The 22304-nt window shown below is 41.6% G+C and overlaps 1 protein-coding gene across 1 annotated transcript; it reads left to right on the forward strand.

The window, feature by feature from the left end:
* The first annotated feature begins 1699 nt into the window (after positions 1–1699).
* Positions 1700–15853, forward strand: tmem161b (transmembrane protein 161B). The gene is made up of 12 exons (XM_030783410.1): positions 1700–1807; positions 7928–8031; positions 9032–9121; positions 10243–10340; positions 10619–10775; positions 11805–11956; positions 12273–12333; positions 12865–13005; positions 13954–14067; positions 14439–14613; positions 15370–15466; positions 15588–15853. The coding sequence occupies exons 1-12, from the start codon at positions 1805–1807 to the stop codon at positions 15851–15853; spliced, it is 1458 nt and encodes a 485-aa protein (XP_030639270.1). The 5' UTR covers positions 1700–1804.
* Positions 15854–22304: the final 6451 nt, after the last annotated feature.

Here is a 22304-nt window from a genome sequence, read left to right on the forward strand (position 1 = left end):
ACCCCCATAGGCAGCTGGCCAGACTTTTATACCCAGAGCTGGTAAAGTTGTGCCAGTATTCAAACCGAATGACACTGAGTTCAGCCAAGTCATCAAACTTTATTGCCTAGACCAACTATTTCATTTACCCACAGAAAATGTACCTCTACACATATCTGCAGTTTTTTTTTTATTTTAGAAACATATTACATTTTCATTAAACTATTGTGGGAGAGTGAAGGACGTGGTGAAGGAAGTATTTCTTCATGAAGTCATTATGACCTCATTCATTCATTCATTTTCAAAGCAGGTTATCCTAATTATGGCCACGGGGTGCTGGATCCTTTCCCAGCGCTCATTGGGCGAAAGGCGGGGAAACACCCTGGACAGGTCGCAAGTCCATCGCAGGTCATTATGACTTTTTTTTTAATCATAAACTCGTTTTGGAATTTGTGTCTCGACTGCAACAAATCCCATATAATTTACAGCAGGTACACAGTGCTATTTACACGCTACACTCAAATTTAGAGTACCATCATGTAATACTTTTGTCGTGAAGAACCACAAAAAGGTCCTCAAAAGAACATGTAAATGACTATTTATGGCTTGCATATACTTAAAGGCTATTCGTCTATGCATTCAAAGACAGTTTACTGTAAACGGTCTCTTGAGTGAACGCATTGTTTTGCCACACACAAAAATGACTGACACACCAACAGAGACGGGATTTATGGTAGCGAGGTGTGAATACACCCCAAACCCATGCCAAAACGTCTCTCACACATACTGTTACACTTATTATGCGTGAAGAACAGTATTCTCAAAGGCACCAGAAGAAAAGACATACCGTTACCGGTGAAAAATAGAAATTCTATAGCTTAACACTGCATTGCTACCGCTGGGAAATTCCTTTCCCCATTCCACGTATGTATGTTTTTGAACACGGCACATTTGAGGCAATATAACAAGTAACACAAACACAACCTCGAGGACAGACGTGCAATATTAACTGTCCAAGGTATACACAGCGCTCTGTTGGAATTCATATTGACATCAGCAGCTGAGAACAGACTGCCTGGGTCCTTAGCCTTGCGCTTTCTCCTAAGGGTTAGCTTGCTAAAGGTTCAGCACAAACACTGGTTCACTCATGCGACTTTCACAAGACAGGATGTCGTTTAGTGTGAACACGAAGTTATGACAATAACATTATAGTTTCCTGACAGCTTGTGCAAATGAATAGACGTCCCCGCGCTGACGAATGTAGTAGAACACAGCCATGCTACAGCCTATGCACTTCAAGAGTTAAAGATACACCGGCAGGCAAACGTCACATGTATTTGCAACCCCTGCTTCCGGTGAGGAGGTCCTTCAATGAAAGGAGGGCTTTCAAAATATTGCCTGTATAAAATATAAAGTAATTTGGAAGTATTGACTTTTTATGACACATAACAAAATATTCACCATAAATTATGCTCTCAAAATACTTACTAAGTATGAGCGGTAATTTTATTTGATTTTTTTAGGGCCAAGAAGACCCTCCACAATTTCATCCGAATAATAGGCGTAGCCACAATATGCTAAGTACCAAGAGTCTTAGCGTGACCTCTACTGCAGTTGAAAACAGTCCGGGGCCGAGGGTGAATCAATTGATTATAAGCGATGTGAGTTGGCCGGTCTAGAGGGTTTAATTCGACTGAGAGACTCATTACTCCAAAAGCACACCAACATAAGACAGGCTTATGTGCTCCTCGCCGCTCGATTACCGGCTAGGGGTGCACAGCGTGACAGTCGGCGTTGAGTCCATTCCAGCACTAGCTACACCAACATGGTGAGTATGGACAGTGATCACCTGGAGCTAACGGGCAAGCTGAGCGTTTACCTGCATAGAGGTTTGCTTACCCTGTGAACTCAGCTAGCCCATCTATATCGTGTGGTATTAGGTGAAGTATATCAGTTGTAAGCTGTCATTCCATAAGACGTTGTCATGGATACACCTTCAGACGATGTCATATTGACAGTTAGCAGAGCTAGAAATGAGCTTCTCCCCCCTCCAATCGCTTTTATAAATGATGAATAGTTGACTGAGAATATAACGGTGTAATTATGATGTATCAGAAACTCTTGGCTTGATTTACTATGAAACTAGCTTATAGTGCCATTAGTGTCCTTGCACAGGGGACAGGTGTACGACTTTGACGCTCAGGTGAAGGTGTTTGTACTTCTCACCTGTGCTTGTCTCCTCGTTACATTGACCTTAGAGTGCCCTCCATATTCATGCCACATGGTTCCACCTTGAAGACATTTTGCCAAGTCAGTTCTCTGACGATTTGCATAGTAAAATATAATGCTGTCTTGTTTACACCTAAAACCTACAATTCTAATATCACGAATATTTTAGGGATTGTGTCCTGTATTATATGTTTCCGGAATTAGCTTAACAGTCAGTTTTCCATCAACAGCATCACCACATTGTAACAGCATTTTATCAGACTTTCTGATTAATATCACCAGATTCATTCAGCGTTTCCAATCACTGTTCACACGAGGTCTCCAAATACAGCACAGCTAAGAGGGAAGCACTTGGTCCACTGGTGGTGCTGAGGGTATTTTAAGATGTCTCTTACTCATGAGCGTAAGGGAACGTGTACAAGACCATGCTCAAAATGCATCTCAGGAAATCATAAAAGTAGTGTAATTTAAAATATTACTTTGAATTGCTTTCAAATTATTTGAACCTAATAAGGTCATATTGCTGTATTGAGCAGATATAGCATGGTATGTTCATTCATGCATGTTTAAGTCATGGACTGGTTAAAGTGTGGTGTTTTCCTCTTTCTTTTTTTGGGATGTTTTTTCACACATATGCACAGTGTCAGTCATTTAGAAGTCATTTTATTAATAAGTCACAGGTACTGTATCTTATCTAAAGCAAGTGCAAACAGTACAGTGTATGCTAATGGCCCTGTATGCCTTCTTCTTGTTTTTATGTGTGTGTGTGTTTGTGTGTAGGGTGAGTTGGTTTTCCTTAAAGGGCACCTTTAATGGTGTTAGTGTATAGTAGTGACCATTGCAGTATTTGTGGACAGGGGGTTTCCTGTTGTTCACAGTCCTTTTCATTGTCAGGGATACTTACAGCAGTTTGCTTAATGAGCTGTGTTTGTTTGGTGTTGGAACAAAAGTAGGTACACTGCTGCCTTTACACGTGGTCTAAGCTACAGGTTTGTTAATTTTGTTCTTTACAGATAAAAGTCTTTATTCTGAGCCCCTGCCCCTGCCTGATTTAGTCAAGAAAAATTCATGGTAAGAATTATGACGGAGATCGTGTTGATAGAAAGAAGTTTTTTTTGCAGGCAGGCTTTTTCTTTTTAAATCAGTTTAGACCTAACTGTCTCATTCAACTGCACTTGGATGATGTCAGTTAGCTTGTATAGGGACAGAATCTCAGGCATGTTAGTGCTTATATCCATGTCATGAGGTTATATCCTGATTATAATGTCTTATTATTTCAGATATGTAAGCATGTCTGTGCTAAAGCGACCAGCAGTTCATCGGTTTTTTTCCATAAAAGCAGTCTATTTGAGTAATATTTTGCCTTAGCACAAACCTGGTGTTGTTACCATGACAGAATGCCTGTGATCAGATGTCAGGGTGTTCAGTACACAACACTCTCTCTGGAATCTAATTTAGGTCAACATGCAAACCATGCTTCTTCATGACAAATCCATCAATAAATATTGTTGATTTTATAAATGAAAAGGGATAACAGTAATAACACTGCCATTTACGTTGTGTCTTAAATAGCATGAGGGGAAAAAAAAACCCCCAAAACAAATCCAGACCATATCTGGAAATGTTAGGACTCATTAGTATGGATCTATGGCAGCATGCAGGAACTGCAGGGCACTGTTCTTTAGAGTTTAGTTCCCGAGTCATTTAACTGCTGAGGAGGGTGTTTGGGAAGAACAGTCAGTTATTCTGGTCTGCATACAAAGCTCAGTCTGTGTGTAGCATTTTTTTTTTTTTTCTGGTTCAGGTACCACCAATCTGTGTGAAATGTACATGTTCTGATTCATACGGTCTAAAGAGCGTCTGTCTGTGCATGTGTAAAGTGACTGTGGTTTAGGCTCTGGCCTGTGGATGAGTGAGAGACTGTAAATCGGGCCCCGGAGAACTGCTGGTTATCTGTAAGGACCCCCCTCTGACCTCATTTATCCCCTGTGCAGTGCAGGGTCAGGGGCAGAAGAGCAGATAAGTGTGTCCCACTGCTTCAATTTCCTCTGTGACCTCCCTTCCACTCACTGCCTTCCCTTTATCCCCTTACAAGACCTACTGTTCCCACCCCCCCCCCCCCAATCCCCCCACCCCCAACAAAATGTCTACGTATATGTGACCCATTTTCCCGGGACACACATTTAAGAGATATTTCATCTCGTCTGTTATTTTCCGACCTCAGATTGGGCGCTCTTTGGAAGGAGTCTGCTTTGGGGAAAATAGATTGGTGGAGAAATGGCTCCTATCGCCCTCTCACTGACACTTGGATGCGGTATTAACTTTAGCTTTTCATAGTGTGTCATCTACTGTATTTTGGAAGTAGACTCACAAAACACACACGCACAAAACCTCTCTTTACCCCCTTCCTGGAGTCATCATTGTTCACTCCTTTCACCATAATCCCCCAAACTCTCCGATGTGAGGGTCAGACGACTCAGCCGATTAAATTACCTCTCTTCTTTTCATCAGCATCTGTGCGTGTTCCTATGATGTGTGTGTGTGTGTGTGTGTGTTCCTCGGTGCTGTGTCAGCAAACTAGGTAAAGTCAGGAGACAGAAAAAGGCTAAATTACTCGGTGAATGAAGAATCACTGTAAAACAGTATCCATTTCACAGATCACTTTTTTTTTTGCCCTTTTTTTTTTTTGCATTTATGACCTCATTTTCTGTATGTAACTGACTACTTTTGCTGGCTGGTATAATGCTTTTGCTGTAGTCTTACAGGAGTATGATTGGTTTAAACATTGTTACATACAACTAACAGCAAAAATAAAAGAAACACCTGAGTTCATAAGTATACAACATATACTGAAAGTAAGTATCTCCACACAAGTGTAGATCCTAAGCTGATTTAGCTATAAACCTCCAGTCAAGCCTAGGGCAATGTAAATACAAGAATGCTGGGAAGGCTGAGCCACCCAATATTTTGGCAACCATGGGTAGAAGAAAAGATTTCAGTCACTTTGAGGGAGGGGCGATGGTTGGGACATACTCAGCAGGTACATCACTGGCAAAAACTGCTCAACCTGCTCGTGTTTCACAAGGAACAGCTGCAAAGGTGGTGTTGGCATGGAAACACAGGGAACAGACATGATCAGCTGGGGTCAGCTGTGTTGAAATTCTGCAGCTCTGGATCAGTTCTAGAGCAAACATCAATCTAGAGCTTCAGCATCAAGACTGATTAATCCAGAACTTCGAAGAGAGACATACTTGGGTTAGACTTGAGTTCATGAACTTGTTATGCGTCGAAATGCACATTTGTGACTAAAGTTGTGTAGGAAACACAGACCATGGACTTCTGAGCAAGGGGGGGAAGGGGGGGGGGGTTGTTCTTGTAAGATGAGTCATCCTTCACTCTATTCTTCGCCAGCAGGCGAGTTACATATTGCAGAATAAGCCTATATGTCTGGGCACTCTACTCCCACAGTGAAGAGGTCTTTCCAGGATAACGGTTCCCATATCCAAAAGACATGGACATTCACTGAATAGTCTGGAGGGCATGACACTGATTAAAACCATATGCCTTGGCCATCTGGGTCACCAGATCTCAGCTCGATTAAACCTTCATGGAACATTCTGGAGGCCTGAGACCTTGTTTTCCAGCACCTGCACCTAAACACTACACTGTGGAACTCCTCCCTGAAGAGTGGTGTTGGGTCCCTGTAACCCAGTTCCAGACACCTGTGGAATCCATGCCAAGGCACTGCCCAGGTGGCACCTGGTGACCTAATGCCCCTCTAAAGCACTTAATGTCCGTATTTTTTTATTTTGGTAGTTTGCCCACCTGTGTCTTGCAACGGAAGGACAGGGGTTAGGAAAAGATGCAAATGGATCCAAGTCAGATTTGCTGTTTGTGAAGACCGCAATAAGCAGTAATCAGTCTATTGAAACCCCTAAAGTAGCTGAAAGTGTGAATTACGCTATTCAGACAACTCATGTCATTGTCTTCTATTTATGGCTATATTTCTGAACTGAGTCATTGTATATCAGAGGTATTATCCAAAAATGCAATACAGAAATCTCTGCCAAAATGTTATATGTATACAAACAGGCTAATAAAGTGAATTGGATTGGGGTGTGGAGGTTATTTTCTCCGTCACTTATCGCTTGAATATGGTAATAAGTAGGTCATGATGATGAAGTGTATCATACACTCTGTCTTCTTTTTTTGTGTGCAAAACCTAAACACAGGTAACTCTTTCACCTCTTAAAACTGTAGTTATTCCTTTGTAGTGTCCTGTTAGCCTCAGAATCCAGACGGAATGGTTCTCATTTCGGTGTGTTTTGCCTCGAAGGTGTCGGTAAAATGGCGCTGTCTGTTATTGGCTCGTAGTTAGTTATTACAGTAGTAGATCATGCTCTCTAAACTCGGAGGAGAGAGCTGTTCAGATCAGTATGTTTTTTTTTTTGTTTTTTTTTTGTTAGTGCCAGGTGAGAGAGTAGGATGAATTGTAGCCTAATGTCTTGGGGTTTTTTATTTGTTTGTTTGCTTCTGTTTTTTCGCCTCCCAGTTATCTCCAAGGAGAAACTTTGCAAGCGTCTCTTGGGTGATTGTGGTTCACCTTCACAAAGCAGGTACTGTAGTGGCCCAAATCAGGAACGGCACGGCAGAAAATACCCCCGGTATGTTTCCAGTGCTCAAGTTTTAGGTTTGCTAACGCTCTGTGCGGCGACAGTTTTTTCATCATACTCTTCACTTTCAATTCCTGCCCTCGCTGACACTGTGCTGTCTCGGATTGTGCTCAAGTTAAGTTATGTAATTTCATAGCACATTTTAAAAGAGCATAATTAAGTCGTTTTCTCAGTGATTGAGAACATTATATATATTTAAAGAAATGCAGCTGAACGTGTTTTGTGTATATATGTATGAGGGTTGAAGTACCACAATAGAGAAATTAGCAGCTAACTCTGAGCGTATGTCAGGTTATTCGTATGCACTTTTCGAGGTGAGACATGTTGGATTATTGGTATGCGGTGGAGCACCTTTTGAGTTCATTCCTGTTTCCATCTTCTCCTGGACCCGACTCTCACGCCGCTTTGCCGTGTTTTTTGATGTAAATGACTTGTGTGTGACTCTTGAAGTGGCAAGCCAGGCTCAGGCAATTTGTGGAGATGAGAGGTAATTTGGATGCGAGTGTGCGCGCGTGTGTGTGAGTGTTTCTTGGTTCATAGTGCTGGACACTGGCTGTGTGTCTCTGTGTGTGTGTGTGTGTGTGTGTGTCTGTGGTGGTGAAAGTCTAGCTTTAGCCTGCTGTCAGCCTACGCTCACTCCAGTGGATTGATGCTGGACTGTTTGTAACAATTACGGGGTTGATGCTTGACTGAGGAACTAGGGTGCATTTCTGTAGACCTTACTTCAGTCACTCTTATAGATACGGTGCCTTCTCTTTCCAGATCCTGTAACTAGCCTGCATTTTAACTTGAAGAAAAAAAATACGTATGTGATACTAGAAGAATGTAAGATTCTACTCTCTTTCAGTAGAGAAGTAACAGTGTTTCATTCAGATGTTTCTTAATGGACATTATAACAGACACGCTAGTTCCTTAAACACACATTTTACCACTTAATACGATGAGAAGTTGGTCCCTTCAGCACATTGTTGGTTTGTCCTCCCTCTGATAGAAGTCTAAATGTGCTTGTTGTGTTTACTCTAAGCATGTGCTTTTATTCCCCTCAGGGCGTGATCAGCGTGCAGCTGGTGGTTACCATGGTAATGGCCAGCGTAATTCAGAAGATCATACCTCACTACTCCTTTGCAAGATGGCTCCTCTGCAGTGGCAGGTACCGAAAAAGAAAAAGAAAACAGTGCCTTTCTCCTGGCTTGTGTCTCTCACTCATTTTGTCCATTTGAATAACATCCTTGAATATTATGACCTTTTTTTGTCTTAGTATCCAATTTGAAAGGAGGCCTAACCATGCAAAGTTAGGCAATTGCTCTACTTCCCAAAAGTTGCCTATATATATTACTAGCCAAAAGGGGCTTTTAGAAATTCAGCATTTAGGCATATTGCTGAGACCAAAGGGCATGATCAAATAGTGGTGGAAACCCAAGAGGGACAGAAGAGAACATAAGAACTGGGCTCATTCGCCCTAATTAGCACCATATGTGTTTTTGGTAAACAGCACTCTCTGAAGCTCAATAATTCAGCGGGGCTTGTTTTCGGGCTGTAAAATATTTTCGGAAAACTCCAGGCTTAAAGCTTAGGACTTCCAAGTGTTGCCTGGGAGAATTCCGTAATTAAGTTTTCATTAATAAATAAATAAACATGAAACGGGAATGGAAGTGGCACAGCCCTCTCAGGGCTTTTTTTTCTTTTCTTTTCTTTTCTTTTTTTCTTTTGCGCACGCACGCATGACAAGCTGGTTTCTAAACAAAGTTCTAGAGGTTGTGCTAAGTGTCTCTCTCTCTCTCTCTCTCTCTCTCTCTCTCTCTCTCTTCAAACGTTCAGTCACATGGTCCTGTCCCACGTGGAACATAAATACACCCAAGTTAAGCTTCTCTCAATGGCTGTACCAGTCAAATTAAGAGATACTGAAGAACTATGAAAAATTAAGCCATTGTGTATCTGTGCATGTACTCAGTAAACTGTCATTGTAGAGGATATGTGTAAACTGAAATGACTTAATACTAATTTTTACTTGTGATGTTTTTTTTCCCTGGCTGTTCTGTGACAGAGCAATTTTATTAATTTTTTTATTTGAATTCATTACATGTGTTTTCCTTCTCTCTCTCTCTCTCTCTCTCTCTCGCTCTCTCTCTCTCTCTCTCTCTCTCTCTCAGTCTGCGGTGGTATCAACATCCCACAGATGAGGAGTTGAGGAATCTGGCTGGAAAACCTCAGCAGAAGGGAGGGAAGAATAAGAAGGACAGGTGTGTGTGACTGTGGGCAGTAGGGACACAGACCTGTGTGTTATGGTCTCTCATTAACCAGGGCGGGTGGGAATGAAGGTGATGTAGTGGGGTGATGTCTAACGGCTAAAGCTTAGCCTGACGTGTTCTGGTCTGGATGGAAGGGACCGAAAAACGTTTTTGAAACCGTCATTCATCTGTATTGCATTTCACGTAAGCTGTCCTGTCTCGACCTCACTGTGTCTGAAGTCGAACGCTAAAAGGTGGGCTTCCTCCCTCACAGAAGGAGAGGAGTCTCTAACTACCTGACTGCCTAAACAGGCTCTCTGAAAGCTTTTTCTAGGTTAGAGGTTCAATTTCAGCTCTCAGACAGCTACTCTGAGAAGAAGAGGAAGAGGGGGTTGAGGGGGGTGCGTTTGCGTCTGTGTTCCATAGTGCCGTTCCCTCGCTCACGCGCACACACACACACACACACACACACACACAGAGGCCAGTGAAGGAACCACAGAGCTCCAGTACAGTGACATGCTGGTCCCACAGACAGCTGGTCAAGTTCTGCTATGGAACCATATGCTTTGATGTTCTTCGCAAAGAGCCCTCCACACACGCACGCACGCACGCACACACACACAAACTTTATATGCAATCAACCCCAAATATAGGGTGAGATGGGTTTTTTTTTTCAGTTTTATATGGATTTAGCCTTTTACACAGCCGGCAGGGCAGCTCTAATCTCCAGTGAAAAGGAGCAAACACTGGGGCTTGGTTTCCCTGGGATACGGCGTAGCAGAGGGCGATGGACAGGTACCACACTGTTAGCGAAAGGCCAAACCATCATCCTTTGAGACTGGGTCAAAGTTTTGTGTGTGCCTGCTTTATTTATTTATTTATTTATATTTCTTTATCTCTCCTGTCAAACTGACCTTCTAAACGAAAGCCAAAGACATCTTTGTGGTGCTATAACCGCTAACAGAGACCCTTTGCCTTACGGCTTTGCTTTGTTTCAACCGGGACCAAAATTTTCTGTTTGTTTTCCTGCTTTTTATTTATTGATATTTTTTTAAATTGGTTCTTTGTTGTAGTTCATTTTCGTTGATATTTCAGAGTTTCTCACGATTTCACTGAACTTTTCACTCTTTTAGGAAGTACAACGGGCATATAGACAATAAGCCACTCACCATTCCTAAAGACATTGATCTGCAGCTGGAGACTAAGAAAATCGCTGAAGTAGACACACTAGGTACCCACTCATACACACACACACACTGTTCTAGAGACTTCCCTTCTGAAACATAAGGTGTTTACACACTTTTGAAAAATGAAAGTCGTCTTGTCAGACTTTATAATCTATAACGTTTTGTTAGACATTATTATGTTTAGCATTCGGTCAAAGGACATTCAGTTCAGGCAAGTGATTGATTGTGAATAGTCATTATCATTAATGATTAATTCTCCTCTGCTTATGCTCTCTCTCTCTCTCTCTCTCTCTCTCTCTCCCTTTCTTTCCTGGTTGTATAGCCCTCCATTATTTTCCGGAGTTTCAGTGGTTGGTGGACTTCTCGGTTGCGGCCACGGTGGTGTATTTGATAACAGAGCTGTACTTTAGCTTGACTCAGCCCACTGGAGAAATGAACATCAGTGTGATCTGGTGTCTTCTCGTCCTCGCTTTCGTCATGTATCCTACACGTTCTCCACGCAGACAGAGACCTTCAGCCGCGCTTTAAACTCCAGCCCATAGTGTCTAATTATGCTTGCTTTCTTTTGTTTGTGGGCATTTTTACTGTTAAAAGAATCACTGTTCTTTTATGAGAAGGTCTGTGTTTGTCTTGTTCGACAAAGTGTCTTTTTTGTTTGTTTGTTTGTTTGTTTTTTTTCTCTAATGAACATACCCTTGTGCTGTTTTTGAGACTCTGAAGAAGTTGTAAATTTGCTTTTGGACTGTAGTGCAAATTCCTCTTTGAAATAACGAAAAACGTTTTTCAAATATTCAAACAGCATTTAGATGTTCACGTTTCAGTTTTAAGTGTTAAGAAGCTGTGTGTGTGTGTGGGTGTTTATGTGGGTGTATATGTGTGTATATATGTGTTTGGGTATATGTGAGTGTGAGAGAGGAAGAGAGAGAGAGAAATAGTTTAAAAAACAGAGCAGGTGGAGAAGCTCCATTAGCAGTCTGGGAGCAGAGCGTGTCTGGTCTTCTGCCGTCTCTGATGAAAAGTGTTAGCGCCCTGAATGCGTAGCCTCTTGCCTGCTCCTTTTCCCTCTGTCTGATGCCTGGCCAAATCACACACATTGACCCCAGAACCATACGCTGGGAACAGCCTTTCTCCCTACGCCACACGCTGCCCCGCACTCGCATTACACACCCCCTCATCACTGTCTGCAACGCTGATGTACCTAAAATGAGGTGGGGGGGTTCAGAGTGTGTCGGGGGGGTAGGGATAGTGACAGGCTGTATGATGAAGATGATGAGGACGATAACAGCAATATTTGTGTGTCTGCGTGTGTGTCTGTGTGTGTCTGCTTGCCATAGACATCTGTGGACTGACTGAAAAAGCTGTATTGAGCGGATGGCTAACCGAAACAGTTCATTGTAACACTGCCTGTTAATTGCCGAATCACTCCAGACACAGTAATTGTTCATTCTTGTTTGGTTTCGTATAGTTCGCGCTGTATTCAAATCTTCCTTAACCCTGCGTTCTCTCAGTAAGATTCTCTTCTCTCTGACGGCGCATTACTTTCAACTAGAAGAGGGAGGAGAGCGCTCTCTCTGCATCACCTTCGCCTTCTTCTTCTTCGTCAAAGCCATGGCCATCCTCATCGTCACTGAGAACTACCTGGAGTTTGGCCTGGAGACAGGTACCATCCTACAGAGTGTACAACACACTCGGCTCTCTTCTCCATTTCTGGCCCTTACCACAAACTCAGGATCTGCACTGAGAAAAGACATATTATAAGAGATAAAACCGCATTTAGATGTTCATATGAAGGATTCTAATAGAATTATGTTAGAATGTGAGATTTGAATGTATTACAGAGCTCAGTAAGTGTAAAATGGGCTGTGTAACGTACTGTTTTGATGTAAATTAAACAGTACAGGTGTTAGCATTGTCTGTATAGTTTCTGTATTGTTCATACATAAACATCATTTCTCATGTCTGCTGTGAATGTGTAGGTTTTGCTAATTTTTCGGAAAGTGCTGTGCAGTTTCTGGAAAACCAAGGCCTGGAGTCACAGTAAGTGATTTCTCTGGATGTGTGTAATGGTAGTATATGTGTGTATACACGTGCGCGTGTGGTTGTGAGGATAAAAGACTGGCTATGCGTGATGTTGTGTGTGCGTGAGGATGAAGCAGTGGATGTGTGTGTGCATGCATACTCATGCATTTGTGTGTGTGTGTCAGGATAAAGTGACCGAGTGTGTGTCCATGCATGTCCGTGTGTGTGTGTGTGTATGTGTGCATGCACCCGCTGTGTGGTAAGGTATGTGTGTGCATGCATGTGTTTGTGTGAGGATAAAGCAGTAGCTGTGTGTAATGGTGTGTGTTTGTGTGTATGTCAGAACAGAGCAGTGGCTGTCTGTCATGGTGTGTTGTGTGAAGATAAAGCAGTGTATGTGTGTGTGATGATGGTGTGTTTGTCTGTATGTCAGGATAAAGCTGTGTGTGTGTGTGCATGTTTGTCTGTATGTCAGGATAAAGCAGTTTCTGTGTGTGATGGAGTGTGAAGCCCTGCTGTGAACAGCTCCTGCTCTCTCATTCTCTGCAGGGGCCCTATATCCAAGCTGACCTTTAAGCTCATCCTAGCTCTGCTCTGCTCTCTGATTGGAGCATTCCTCACCTTCCCTGGCCTGCGATTGGCTCAGATGCATCTGGATGCCCTCACTCTGACCACTGGCAAAGTCCCACAGTGAGTATCCCCGTTTGACCCCCCCCCCCCAGTCATTTGGGTCCATGTCAGCTGTGCGAGACAAATTCCTCAGACACAACTAAAAGTCAGTCGGTACTGAATACATATGACTCTTCCAACACTCACCGACTTACATAATCCAGGGCAAATCATAAACAATAAACATAAAGACGGACATAATCATCAGCCCATAGTCAGTACTGTCTTAATTGTAATTTTGATATAAGTAATTGGTCTGTAAGAATGACCTTGAAAAAGATGAGCAGGAGCGCTTCATTAATGATAGTGAAAGTGAAATCTTGCCAGTAACATAAGTACATAGCATTGCAGGAGACGGGGCTGGGTGTTGAACGCTGGGCGTTTGCGTGCAGGTGTAGGGTATCAGTAGGGCACTGTATCCTGGCAGGGTCTAGAGGGTGAGTGTTAACGCAGATGGAGCCCGGTTTCCATTTCAGCTTGAGTCGGGCCAAAGACGATGCGACCGTCGGAGGGGTCAGGAGCTTCCTCGTTCCACACGGATAATCCACTTCACCGTTACAGCCTCTTCTGGCCCTTTTCCATTTTCGGTTTAGGGTTTTAGAGTAACCCTGTCTACCTCTACTGGATTACCAAACCTCTCCACTGGGCCTTCTATCAAAAGAAATAAAAGCCTTCTCACCCTACTGCTCATTTGGCTCAGATCAGCTCTTCTCTCCAGCTGCAACTGTCATCAACCACATGTAGAGAAACCGCTCAACACCAAACAGGCATTTGTCGGGCAGTGTTTTTGAAAGTAATTAGAGAACCTGTTGTTTGTTGTCAGAATTTGGCTGAAACCAATCGGTATCTGATGTGTTTTCCTCTGTGTGTGCGTTTGTGCATGTGTGTGTGTGTGCGCGTGTGCGTGTGCGCTTGTGCGTGTGTGTGTGTGTGTGTGTGTGTGTGTGTGTGTGTGTGTGTGTCTAACAGGACTTTGCTGCATATAAACTTCCTGGCGCCCCTCATCATGGTCCTGCTGTGGGTCAAACCCATAACCAAGGACTACATTATGAACCCTACACTGGGGAAAGAAAGTGTGCCTTTGTAAGAGAACTTCAAAATTTAAATTATTTTTTACTTTTTTTTTTCCCCTCTGTAAGTGTTAAACAGCCATCATAGAGTCAAGACAATAAAAACTAACAGATCTTCTCCTTCACTGGCAATAGAGAAGTAACAGAAGTTTCAGAAAAATGCCTTTCCTTCTCTCTCTCTCTCTCTCTCTCTCTCTCTCTCTCTTTCTCTGCCTCTCTCTCACTCACACACAGTTCAGTCAAATAACGCTATCTCGGCATGATCTCTGGAGATTTTGCAAAGCATTCTCAGATACTGAGATATGTGTATTTACAAACACACGCAGTCTATAGTAAGTAACCTTTACTACAAAGCAAAATGTATTTCCCCGTTACCTCTGTCAGGATGTCCGAGCAGACGTATGATACGTTGCGTCTGTGGGTGATTGTGCTGCTGTGTGGTCTGAGGTTGGCACTGATGCGGCAACACCTCCAGGCATACCTGAACCTGGCCCAGAAGGCCGTGCAGCAGATGAAGAAAGAAGCTGGCCGCATCAGCACTGTGGAACTCCAGAAGATGGTGAGAAACTCTCTGGGACCTCGCTGGGTCTAGAGAAAAAAAAATGTAGATCTCTCCATATCAGTCTTAAAGAGGTCCATGGAAACGTTTACAGGGGCGTTGTTGACGGGCGCAGATATTATTAGGTCGACAGGGTAATATTCGTTTCCTGCTTGTATACTCTTTCCTTAATCAGTCTTTGAATAATGAAAAACAAAGTTGTGAAAGTTCTCATTGAACCTTTTGGCACTTCATTTGAAACGAGGAGTGGCATTAGCATGTGGACATATCTCTGTGGGTGAAAATGTGTTTTGCTTTTAAAAAAAGAGGGGGGGGGGGGGGGTTAGGGGGCATTGTTGGCCTAGGAGCTGTAAAAATGAGCCTGCTATTTGGGCTTAGTGGAACCTCTGTCAAGATCAAAACCTGGCCACTCCAAAGCGAGGCACTTAGGGAAAGAAGCCCGTTTGATGTGCTGAGATGCCGAAACGGCGGCGGAAGCCAGCGACAGAGCAGGGGCTGTTCATCTGCTCGCCCTCTTACAATTTGTGCTTTTCAGCGCTCTCTGTAGCTAAGCTCCTAGTCAGTTTCCTTTTTTTTCCTTTCCTTTTTTTCCATTTTGTGAGTTTACCTTTTGTGTTACTTTGGAAGTCAGTTTATTTCCAAAATTCTTCTCCTGTGTTACCCCCCCCCCCCCCCCCCCCCCTCCAAGACTAAATGTTTTTAAGATTCACTTGCTAATGAATGAAGCGTTATTGTAATAAATGTCTTTTGTTTCAGGTTGCACGAGTTTTTTACTACCTGTGTGTGATAGCTCTTCAGTATGTGGCACCTCTTGTAATGTTGCTTCACACGACATTGCTGCTAAAAACCTTAGGTAAGAACTATTCACTTCGTTTCCTAAAAGACCAGATTCTGAATTTCAGTCAAGCTTGTTTTCTAATATGGTGACAATTTGGCTGACTTTGCCTGACTGTATTTGAATTTCTCTGTCTCAGGTGGTCATTCATGGGGCTTTTACCCAGAACAGGATGTGCCTTGCCCCTTACACGCAAACTCTGAGCCTGCTGCGGCTGGGCAGACGGAAGGAGACATTTCCAAATCCGTGGCCCAGCTCTCAATAGCTCTGGGGGGTCTGAGGACCGTTTTCACCCCCCTGCTTTTCCGAGGACTCCTCTCTTTTCTTACTTGGTGGATCGCTGCCTGTCTTTTCTCCACCTCGCTGTTTGGCCTCTTTTATCACCAGTATTTAATGGCGGCATAGCGATGGGAGATCCCGTCCCAGCCCCCAACCCCTGGGTGTCCCACAAGGCTCAATCTTCGGGACACTACCAAAGCAGAAAGGACTGCATCAGAGGGCCTCAGAAACTCCACCTCTTTTTTTTCTCACCACCCAGTCAGCAGAGGCCCTCCTCAACGTGCTTCCTCCATGACGATTCTTTACAACTTTTAATATTTCTCTGGTCCTTCTCAACGTTTGACTTTGGAGAACAGAACTTATCACTACATAAAACATCAACAATGACAGCAACAATAACAATAACAATAATAATAGTAATAATAATATTACAATAATATGAATAATAATTATAAGGAGCGATATTTAAGATGCAGAAGATGTCTGTCTGCTTTCTGACAAGCAGAAGATAAGCAATGCTCATTTTCAGAGGGATAGAAGCCCTGAAGAGGCAACAGGTCAAGGCTTGTACTGGGCCTTCTCACATTGAGACATCGTGAGAAAGACTGAGAGATGAGCTCTTGGTTGCTCAAACAGTTGAGATGTGTTTTTTTTTTTTAATGTGTTTTTTGAATAGATAACAGATTTTCTGCAAGGAGCAAATGTTTTTAATACATGTTTTCAAAATTTTTTTTTTAAAAAAGTCATTCTTACTTTTGTCTCCAGAAATAGAAACTGGTCTGCACCGTCGTTGAAGCAGAGATTCTGTCATTCTTATTCTTCAACATTGAGGAGAATATGATTTTTAAGAGTTTTATGATGAGGACTCGCACCAGGGGTCAGAATCAAAGTCAGGGCTGTGTCCGTTTTATTTGTATGTTTTTGTATGAGTGTGCGTGTTTTTTGGGTGCAAAAGACAGATTTAATATAATTTTAAGATAAAAAGCGATTTTGTGTTATGGCAGAAGTTAGAACTAATTTAAGTGCGTGTGCGTGTGCGTGTGTGTGTGCGTGTGCGTGTACGCGTCTGCGTGTGTGTGTTTGTGTGTGCGTGTGTGTGTGAGTGAGGACTTCAGTGCCCGCAGGCTCCAGCTGACCCCTGCTGTTTGTGGGTTTGAATCAAAAAAAGGGCATTTAGATCAAGAACAGAGAGCAGTGTTGGATGAGAAGTAAAGCACTGCCCCCCCCCCCATCCTCCCCCTCTTTTTCCTCTTTTTCTCCGGTCAAACATTTCACTTTCAGTCCTCTGTGATCAGACTGAGCCTGTTAGGTACTCTGTGTGTGTCCGTCTCATATCGATTGATTTTATGTCATGGATCAAATGGCGGGATTGGTTTTTCAATCTTTTTTTTTTCCTTTTCTTTTTTTTTTATAAAGGTGCCAAGTAAGTTTGGATCTCTGATCTGCTGTCTGTGTGTGTGTGTGTGTGAGTGAATGAGAGAGAGCGAGAGAGACAGATTTCTGCTTGTGTAATTTCTGTGATCATGCAGTTTGTTCTCCTATGATCAGTGTGCATACACATTTTTCACACACTTAAACAGGCAAGCAAAGGCATAACAAATATGTATGTGTGTTGGATGTCTTTAGGTTCCATCTCCTTTTAGTCTTGCATGGATGTTAGAGAAGAGTTCTAGATTCTTCTCTAGTGCTGCTTGGTTAAAAAAAAAAAAACGAAAAACAAAACAAAAGATGGGTTTTATATTTATTTTTTACTCTGCGGGGCAGACATGCAACACAGATAGAGCAGAGACATATCCGTTCGTTACGAAGGTGTCTTTATTTTTATGAGAAAAGTGTTTTAACTCTTTCGAGTTGTAAAAATGAAGTCTTATTCTCACTGTTCTTGTTCTGAATTCCAGAGAGTATGCACTCTAAGAATGTACTGATCCTGCCTGATTCTTTTTTCTCTTTTTTTTATGATATAATGATCCTTTTTCTTTTTTTTTTTGACCCCTTAACAAGCTTGGCCAGATAATTGGCATTATACTTAACTAATGATGAAACTCAGATAACTAATTAATACATGTAATCTTATTTTAAGTGGATTTTTTTCCATGGAAATGTATCAGACACAAAGCTGGGCCTGTTTTGTCCAGGGCATATCTCACTAAAAACTAACAGTGATACGCGATGATTGAAATGTTACATTGCCACGCCCACGTTGCTGCTGATTGGATGATGACTCTTTTGGAAAGTAGACTGGGGAACATGTGTCTAACTGTGGAGAGCCACTGTCTAGAGAATGAAATGAGAGAGGCCTTATTTGACAGTTGGGAGGAGGGTGTAACAGATTCTGGAATGAGAGATCCATAGGTTCACAATCCGATTTGGCCCTGCCCATGTCCACAGCGGCCAGCTCTCACATAAGCCTAAATTAATAGCTTTATAAATTTAAGTAATGAATAAAAGACAAATTCTTGTTAATTCCACTAAACACCCCATTTAAATATTGATTTTTGATTTTCTTTTTCAGGTGTGGTAGGTGACCTTGTTTTTAGATGTGTCTAACCCTAACGCCAAATAAATGTCATAATAGGGTTAGAACATTTTGAATTCTTAAAAACGTTAAAGACAAATCATTTGTAAATTTTGCTATTGCTTTTTTTTTTTCCCCATTGAATTTCAGTGGTGATTTTTTCGAACATCGTCAGCCCATGTGGCTTTGTCTTACTTGAGTGTATTTTAAGTACAGCTTTTCTTCCATTTATTTATTACTTTTTTGATTAGTTTGTGTTCAATAAATGAATGCTATTTGATGTTGCGTTTTGTATTCTTTTTTTTTTTTTTGTCTGTGTAACATTTTTGTCTGTTTTGAGTGTAGAAATGCTGCCATTGTAGACACAGAGAATCTACAGTAGTCCTGTTTATGTGTTTTTGAAATTTCACCTTACACACACACGCACGCCCACACATACATGTTACACCCCTCTTGGGTTCACATGTCTAAAATAATACAACAGGATTTTTTGCTCTTCTATCACAAATGCTCATTCTCTACTTGTGGATGAAGAAGTGTTCCTAACAGCAGTTCACTGACCGTGGACCTCGAGTCAAAAGACCCATTTTATATACATTTTCACTAAACATGCGCAGCAGGAATCTCTCACAAAAGATGTCCTCATTCATTTGCTCTCGTTTCATTGGTCTCCATCTTGTACAGAGCGCTGAAATAACAGGAGAGCTCTCCTTCATCACTGTGTTTTTGCATCACATAAATGTGAGCTTTTTTTTTTTTTTTTACAATTCCATGTAATGACTGTTATGAACTACGAAAACTTTTTTTTTTTTAATTGGGTCTACAAAACAAAAAAAACAAACAAACAAACAAACAAACAAAAAACTGAACTTGAAACAAATTGAAAGAACGGGCGGAGAAGTAACCCAACAGGCAGTCTCGCCCATGTTCCGTCGGGTGAAAGGGCTTCCAGAGAGAAGGGAGGAATAATATAGCCGTGAGTGCCATTGTCGGTCCGAGTCCGGAACGCTGGGCCTCTCCGGACCATTCCAGACTGCGGATCAAGGAAGCACATTCCAAAACAAACAGCTTGAGGGCTTCCATTCTTCCCTGTGAGAGAGGGACCCATTCAATCCCTCTGTCCTCACAGGGGGGGCCTGTCTGGGGGTCGTCGCCCCCCCCTTTACCAAGTGCCCCCCCAAATAGCTAGAGAGAGAGAGAGAGAGAGAGAGAGTCTCCTGAAAAGGTGTCTTTTTAATGAATTAAAAAGAAGAATGTTTGCTCTGAAGAATAAAAATTCCATTACTGAGTTATTTCAGTTGAAAGAGGGAAGACAAACACAGAAATGTAGTAATAGGTAAATTAGTCTTTGACTTTTAATTGATAAACAGACAGGGAAAACAGGTTAGTGAGGGCGCTTTAGACCACACTTCCCATATGTGGACAAGTGTCCATCTAAAGTAAGAACACTTGTATTGTTCAGGCCTGCTTGTGTCTAAGACTGCATGACATGTTAAAGCATTCTGTTCTTTTAGCAGACAACACATAATAAATTGTGTAAAGGTTGAACGAGACACACACATATTGAAGAAACCCATACATACATATATATGCACATATGTGTATATATATAAAGTATTTAAATTATAAATGGATATTTAAACTGCTTCATTCATATATTCAGCATATACAAGCCCACTCTTGTAGACACTTCTGCGCAAATCTTAGTAATGTAATATTGTGGTCTTATCAATATGTACTGTGAAGGGGAAAAGACAGTTCACTTTAGGCTAGAGTATATGGCATTTTATCATATTGATAAAATGGATTCTTTTATTCTAGCATACTGTGTTAGCTGATAAACATCTATAGATATATATTTTATTTTATTTTTTTTTACTATTTGGATTGTGTTCCATGTTGAATCATCTCATAAAGGGGTTGAAAAGAAGAAGTGACTGCCCCCTAGTGGTTGAAATGGTAATGATATACATGAAGTGCTTCTACAATACATGTCTTAGACAACTGGTAAGCTTAGACATATGATAGATATCAAATTAAGTTCAGTCCATTGAAAATTTCTCCTTGTGAGAAAAAATAAGTTTTTATCTGTGTAGGTTACAGCCATAGTGAGAGGAATGGATTGTGTTTTCCCGATTTTGACTGCAGTTAAATATTTTTTACTGAATAAATTTTAATTTAACATGTACATGAATTCCTTATTAAAAATAGTCTGCATGCGTTATGCATGTATTAAACGATAAAATATACAGCTAGAATACAAATTGACATACCCAACACGAAAACAAGAAACAATGCTTTTCAGTTTGATAACTGCATTTTTTCAGATTCATTTTAGACACTTCACAGTGTACTGTACATTTAAATTACCACAAATAACCAACCAGTTATCATCAGTCGTGAACATTTATTTAATGAGGTTTAAATGACAACATTTGTGTTTAAACAAAACAACTCCAGATAATAACATTTTCAGGATTTCATTTATTTAAAATCACATTCTTATTAGTCAACATATAATGCTCAAAAAAGCTAACAGGCTATGAGCATCTGTGTTTATCTTTGGTGTGTGTGAGTGTGTGTGTGTGTGTTTTAGCCATGCTGGTTTGAACTGTGTGTTTGTGTGCATTAGTGTGTGTGAGTGTGTGTGTGTGTGTGTGTGTGTCAGAGCTGTGGGCAGCACTCTCAGGTCAGCAGGTCAGCAGCCTCTCAATTACACGTCTCTGGGGACTGTGAGTGCTTGGATTCCTGCACTGCGGTCCACAGCCCTGTGTCTTTGTGCATGTGTGTACGTGTCTGTGTGTGTGTTTGTGTGTGATTAAGCGTCATGATTCCCTTTATTTTATTATTATTATGATTATTATCTGTTAATCTGAATCAAATTTCATAGCATCACCGGTAATTCAAATTCATCAAATTCATCACTTCACATCAACACGACAATTCATCACTTCTACAGCATAGACAGAAGTGGGGTTTTTTTTTTCTTTTTAAATGTAGCGAACAAAAGTACAAAATGAACTTTTCTTTCTTCAAATTTCATTCTAAGCAGTTTTATGAAAAAAGAAAATCTCCCTCTCTCCTGTAAAACAAAAAGAGAGAGAGGTGAGAGAGAGACAGACATGGCTTTTCAGCCTGTTTCATGGTCGTTACACTGAGAAGGCACATTGCAGAATGCTGTAATATATTACAGGCACAATGTGTGTTGAACAAAGACAAGGGAACCTCAGTGTCTGCGGCTGAATAGCTTTCCTGTGGAACCATGGTAAGCACAACTCTCCACCACAGTCGACGGCTTTGACCGTTCTTCCTGGCCTCATTCATGCCAGCCTTGCTCTGGTCTACGTGTGGTCTGGGCTCTGACCAAGCTTTTTGGCCCTGGGGAACCCGTTGCCTCTAGAAACAGTTGCCAGGGTACAGTGGCCGGTGGCATGCTCTGTCGCAACGTATCCCAGCATGCCACATTCAAACAGTGTACCCCCATAAGTCAGCAGATAAGGTGAAAAAACAGAGGCGCAAAATGAGGCGTTCCTTTTTTTTTCTTTTTCTTTTTTTTTTTCCTTTTGCTTCTAAACCTGATGGAAGAGAAATCGCTGAGAGTATTTGATGTCAGGGTCTCTCTCTCTGTGTGGGGCTTTTATTTCAGATTAGGCAAAGGGGGAAAGATATGCATTAATTCTTTTCAAGGCCCCTCCTTTTTCCAAACCTGCTCCGTCCCATTTACCAACACTCTGTCACGGTTACCTAGCAACAGTTTAATTAAAATGGCATAAGCAAGATGGAAACCTATTCTTCAAATACAGGGGGATTCTCTTCATGTGAAATTTTGTCATTATTTTTCAATTGACGAGGCACCACAATTGCTGTCCGTCGTACAAGTATATTTTCCGCTCTGTTTTTCTTTCTTTTCTTTACATTTGATATTTTTGAATTTCTGCTGATATTGTTCAGTGTCTCTTCATTCTGGCCACAATAGATAAATTCCAGTTTATCGTAATTTAAATATATAGTACTCTCACTCTTAATGTCAGCTTGGATTATGAGTGAGCCGTAATGAAAATA

This window comes from Chanos chanos, chromosome 1 (assembly GCF_902362185.1).
Source record: "Chanos chanos chromosome 1, fChaCha1.1, whole genome shotgun sequence".
In the NCBI taxonomy this organism is placed as follows: Eukaryota; Metazoa; Chordata; class Actinopteri; order Gonorynchiformes; family Chanidae; genus Chanos; species Chanos chanos.

What these genes read in the sequence shown, in the direction of transcription:
- tmem161b (XM_030783410.1), top strand. An exon ending in AACCAAGGCCTGGAGTCACA is followed by an intron (nt 12,334 to 12,864) that starts GTAAGTGATTTC and finishes CATTCTCTGCAG; the next exon opens with GGGCCCTATATCCAAGCTGA. An exon ending in ATTGCTGCTAAAAACCTTAG is followed by an intron (nt 15,467 to 15,587) that starts GTAAGAACTATT and finishes TCTCTGTCTCAG; the next exon opens with GTGGTCATTCATGGGGCTTT.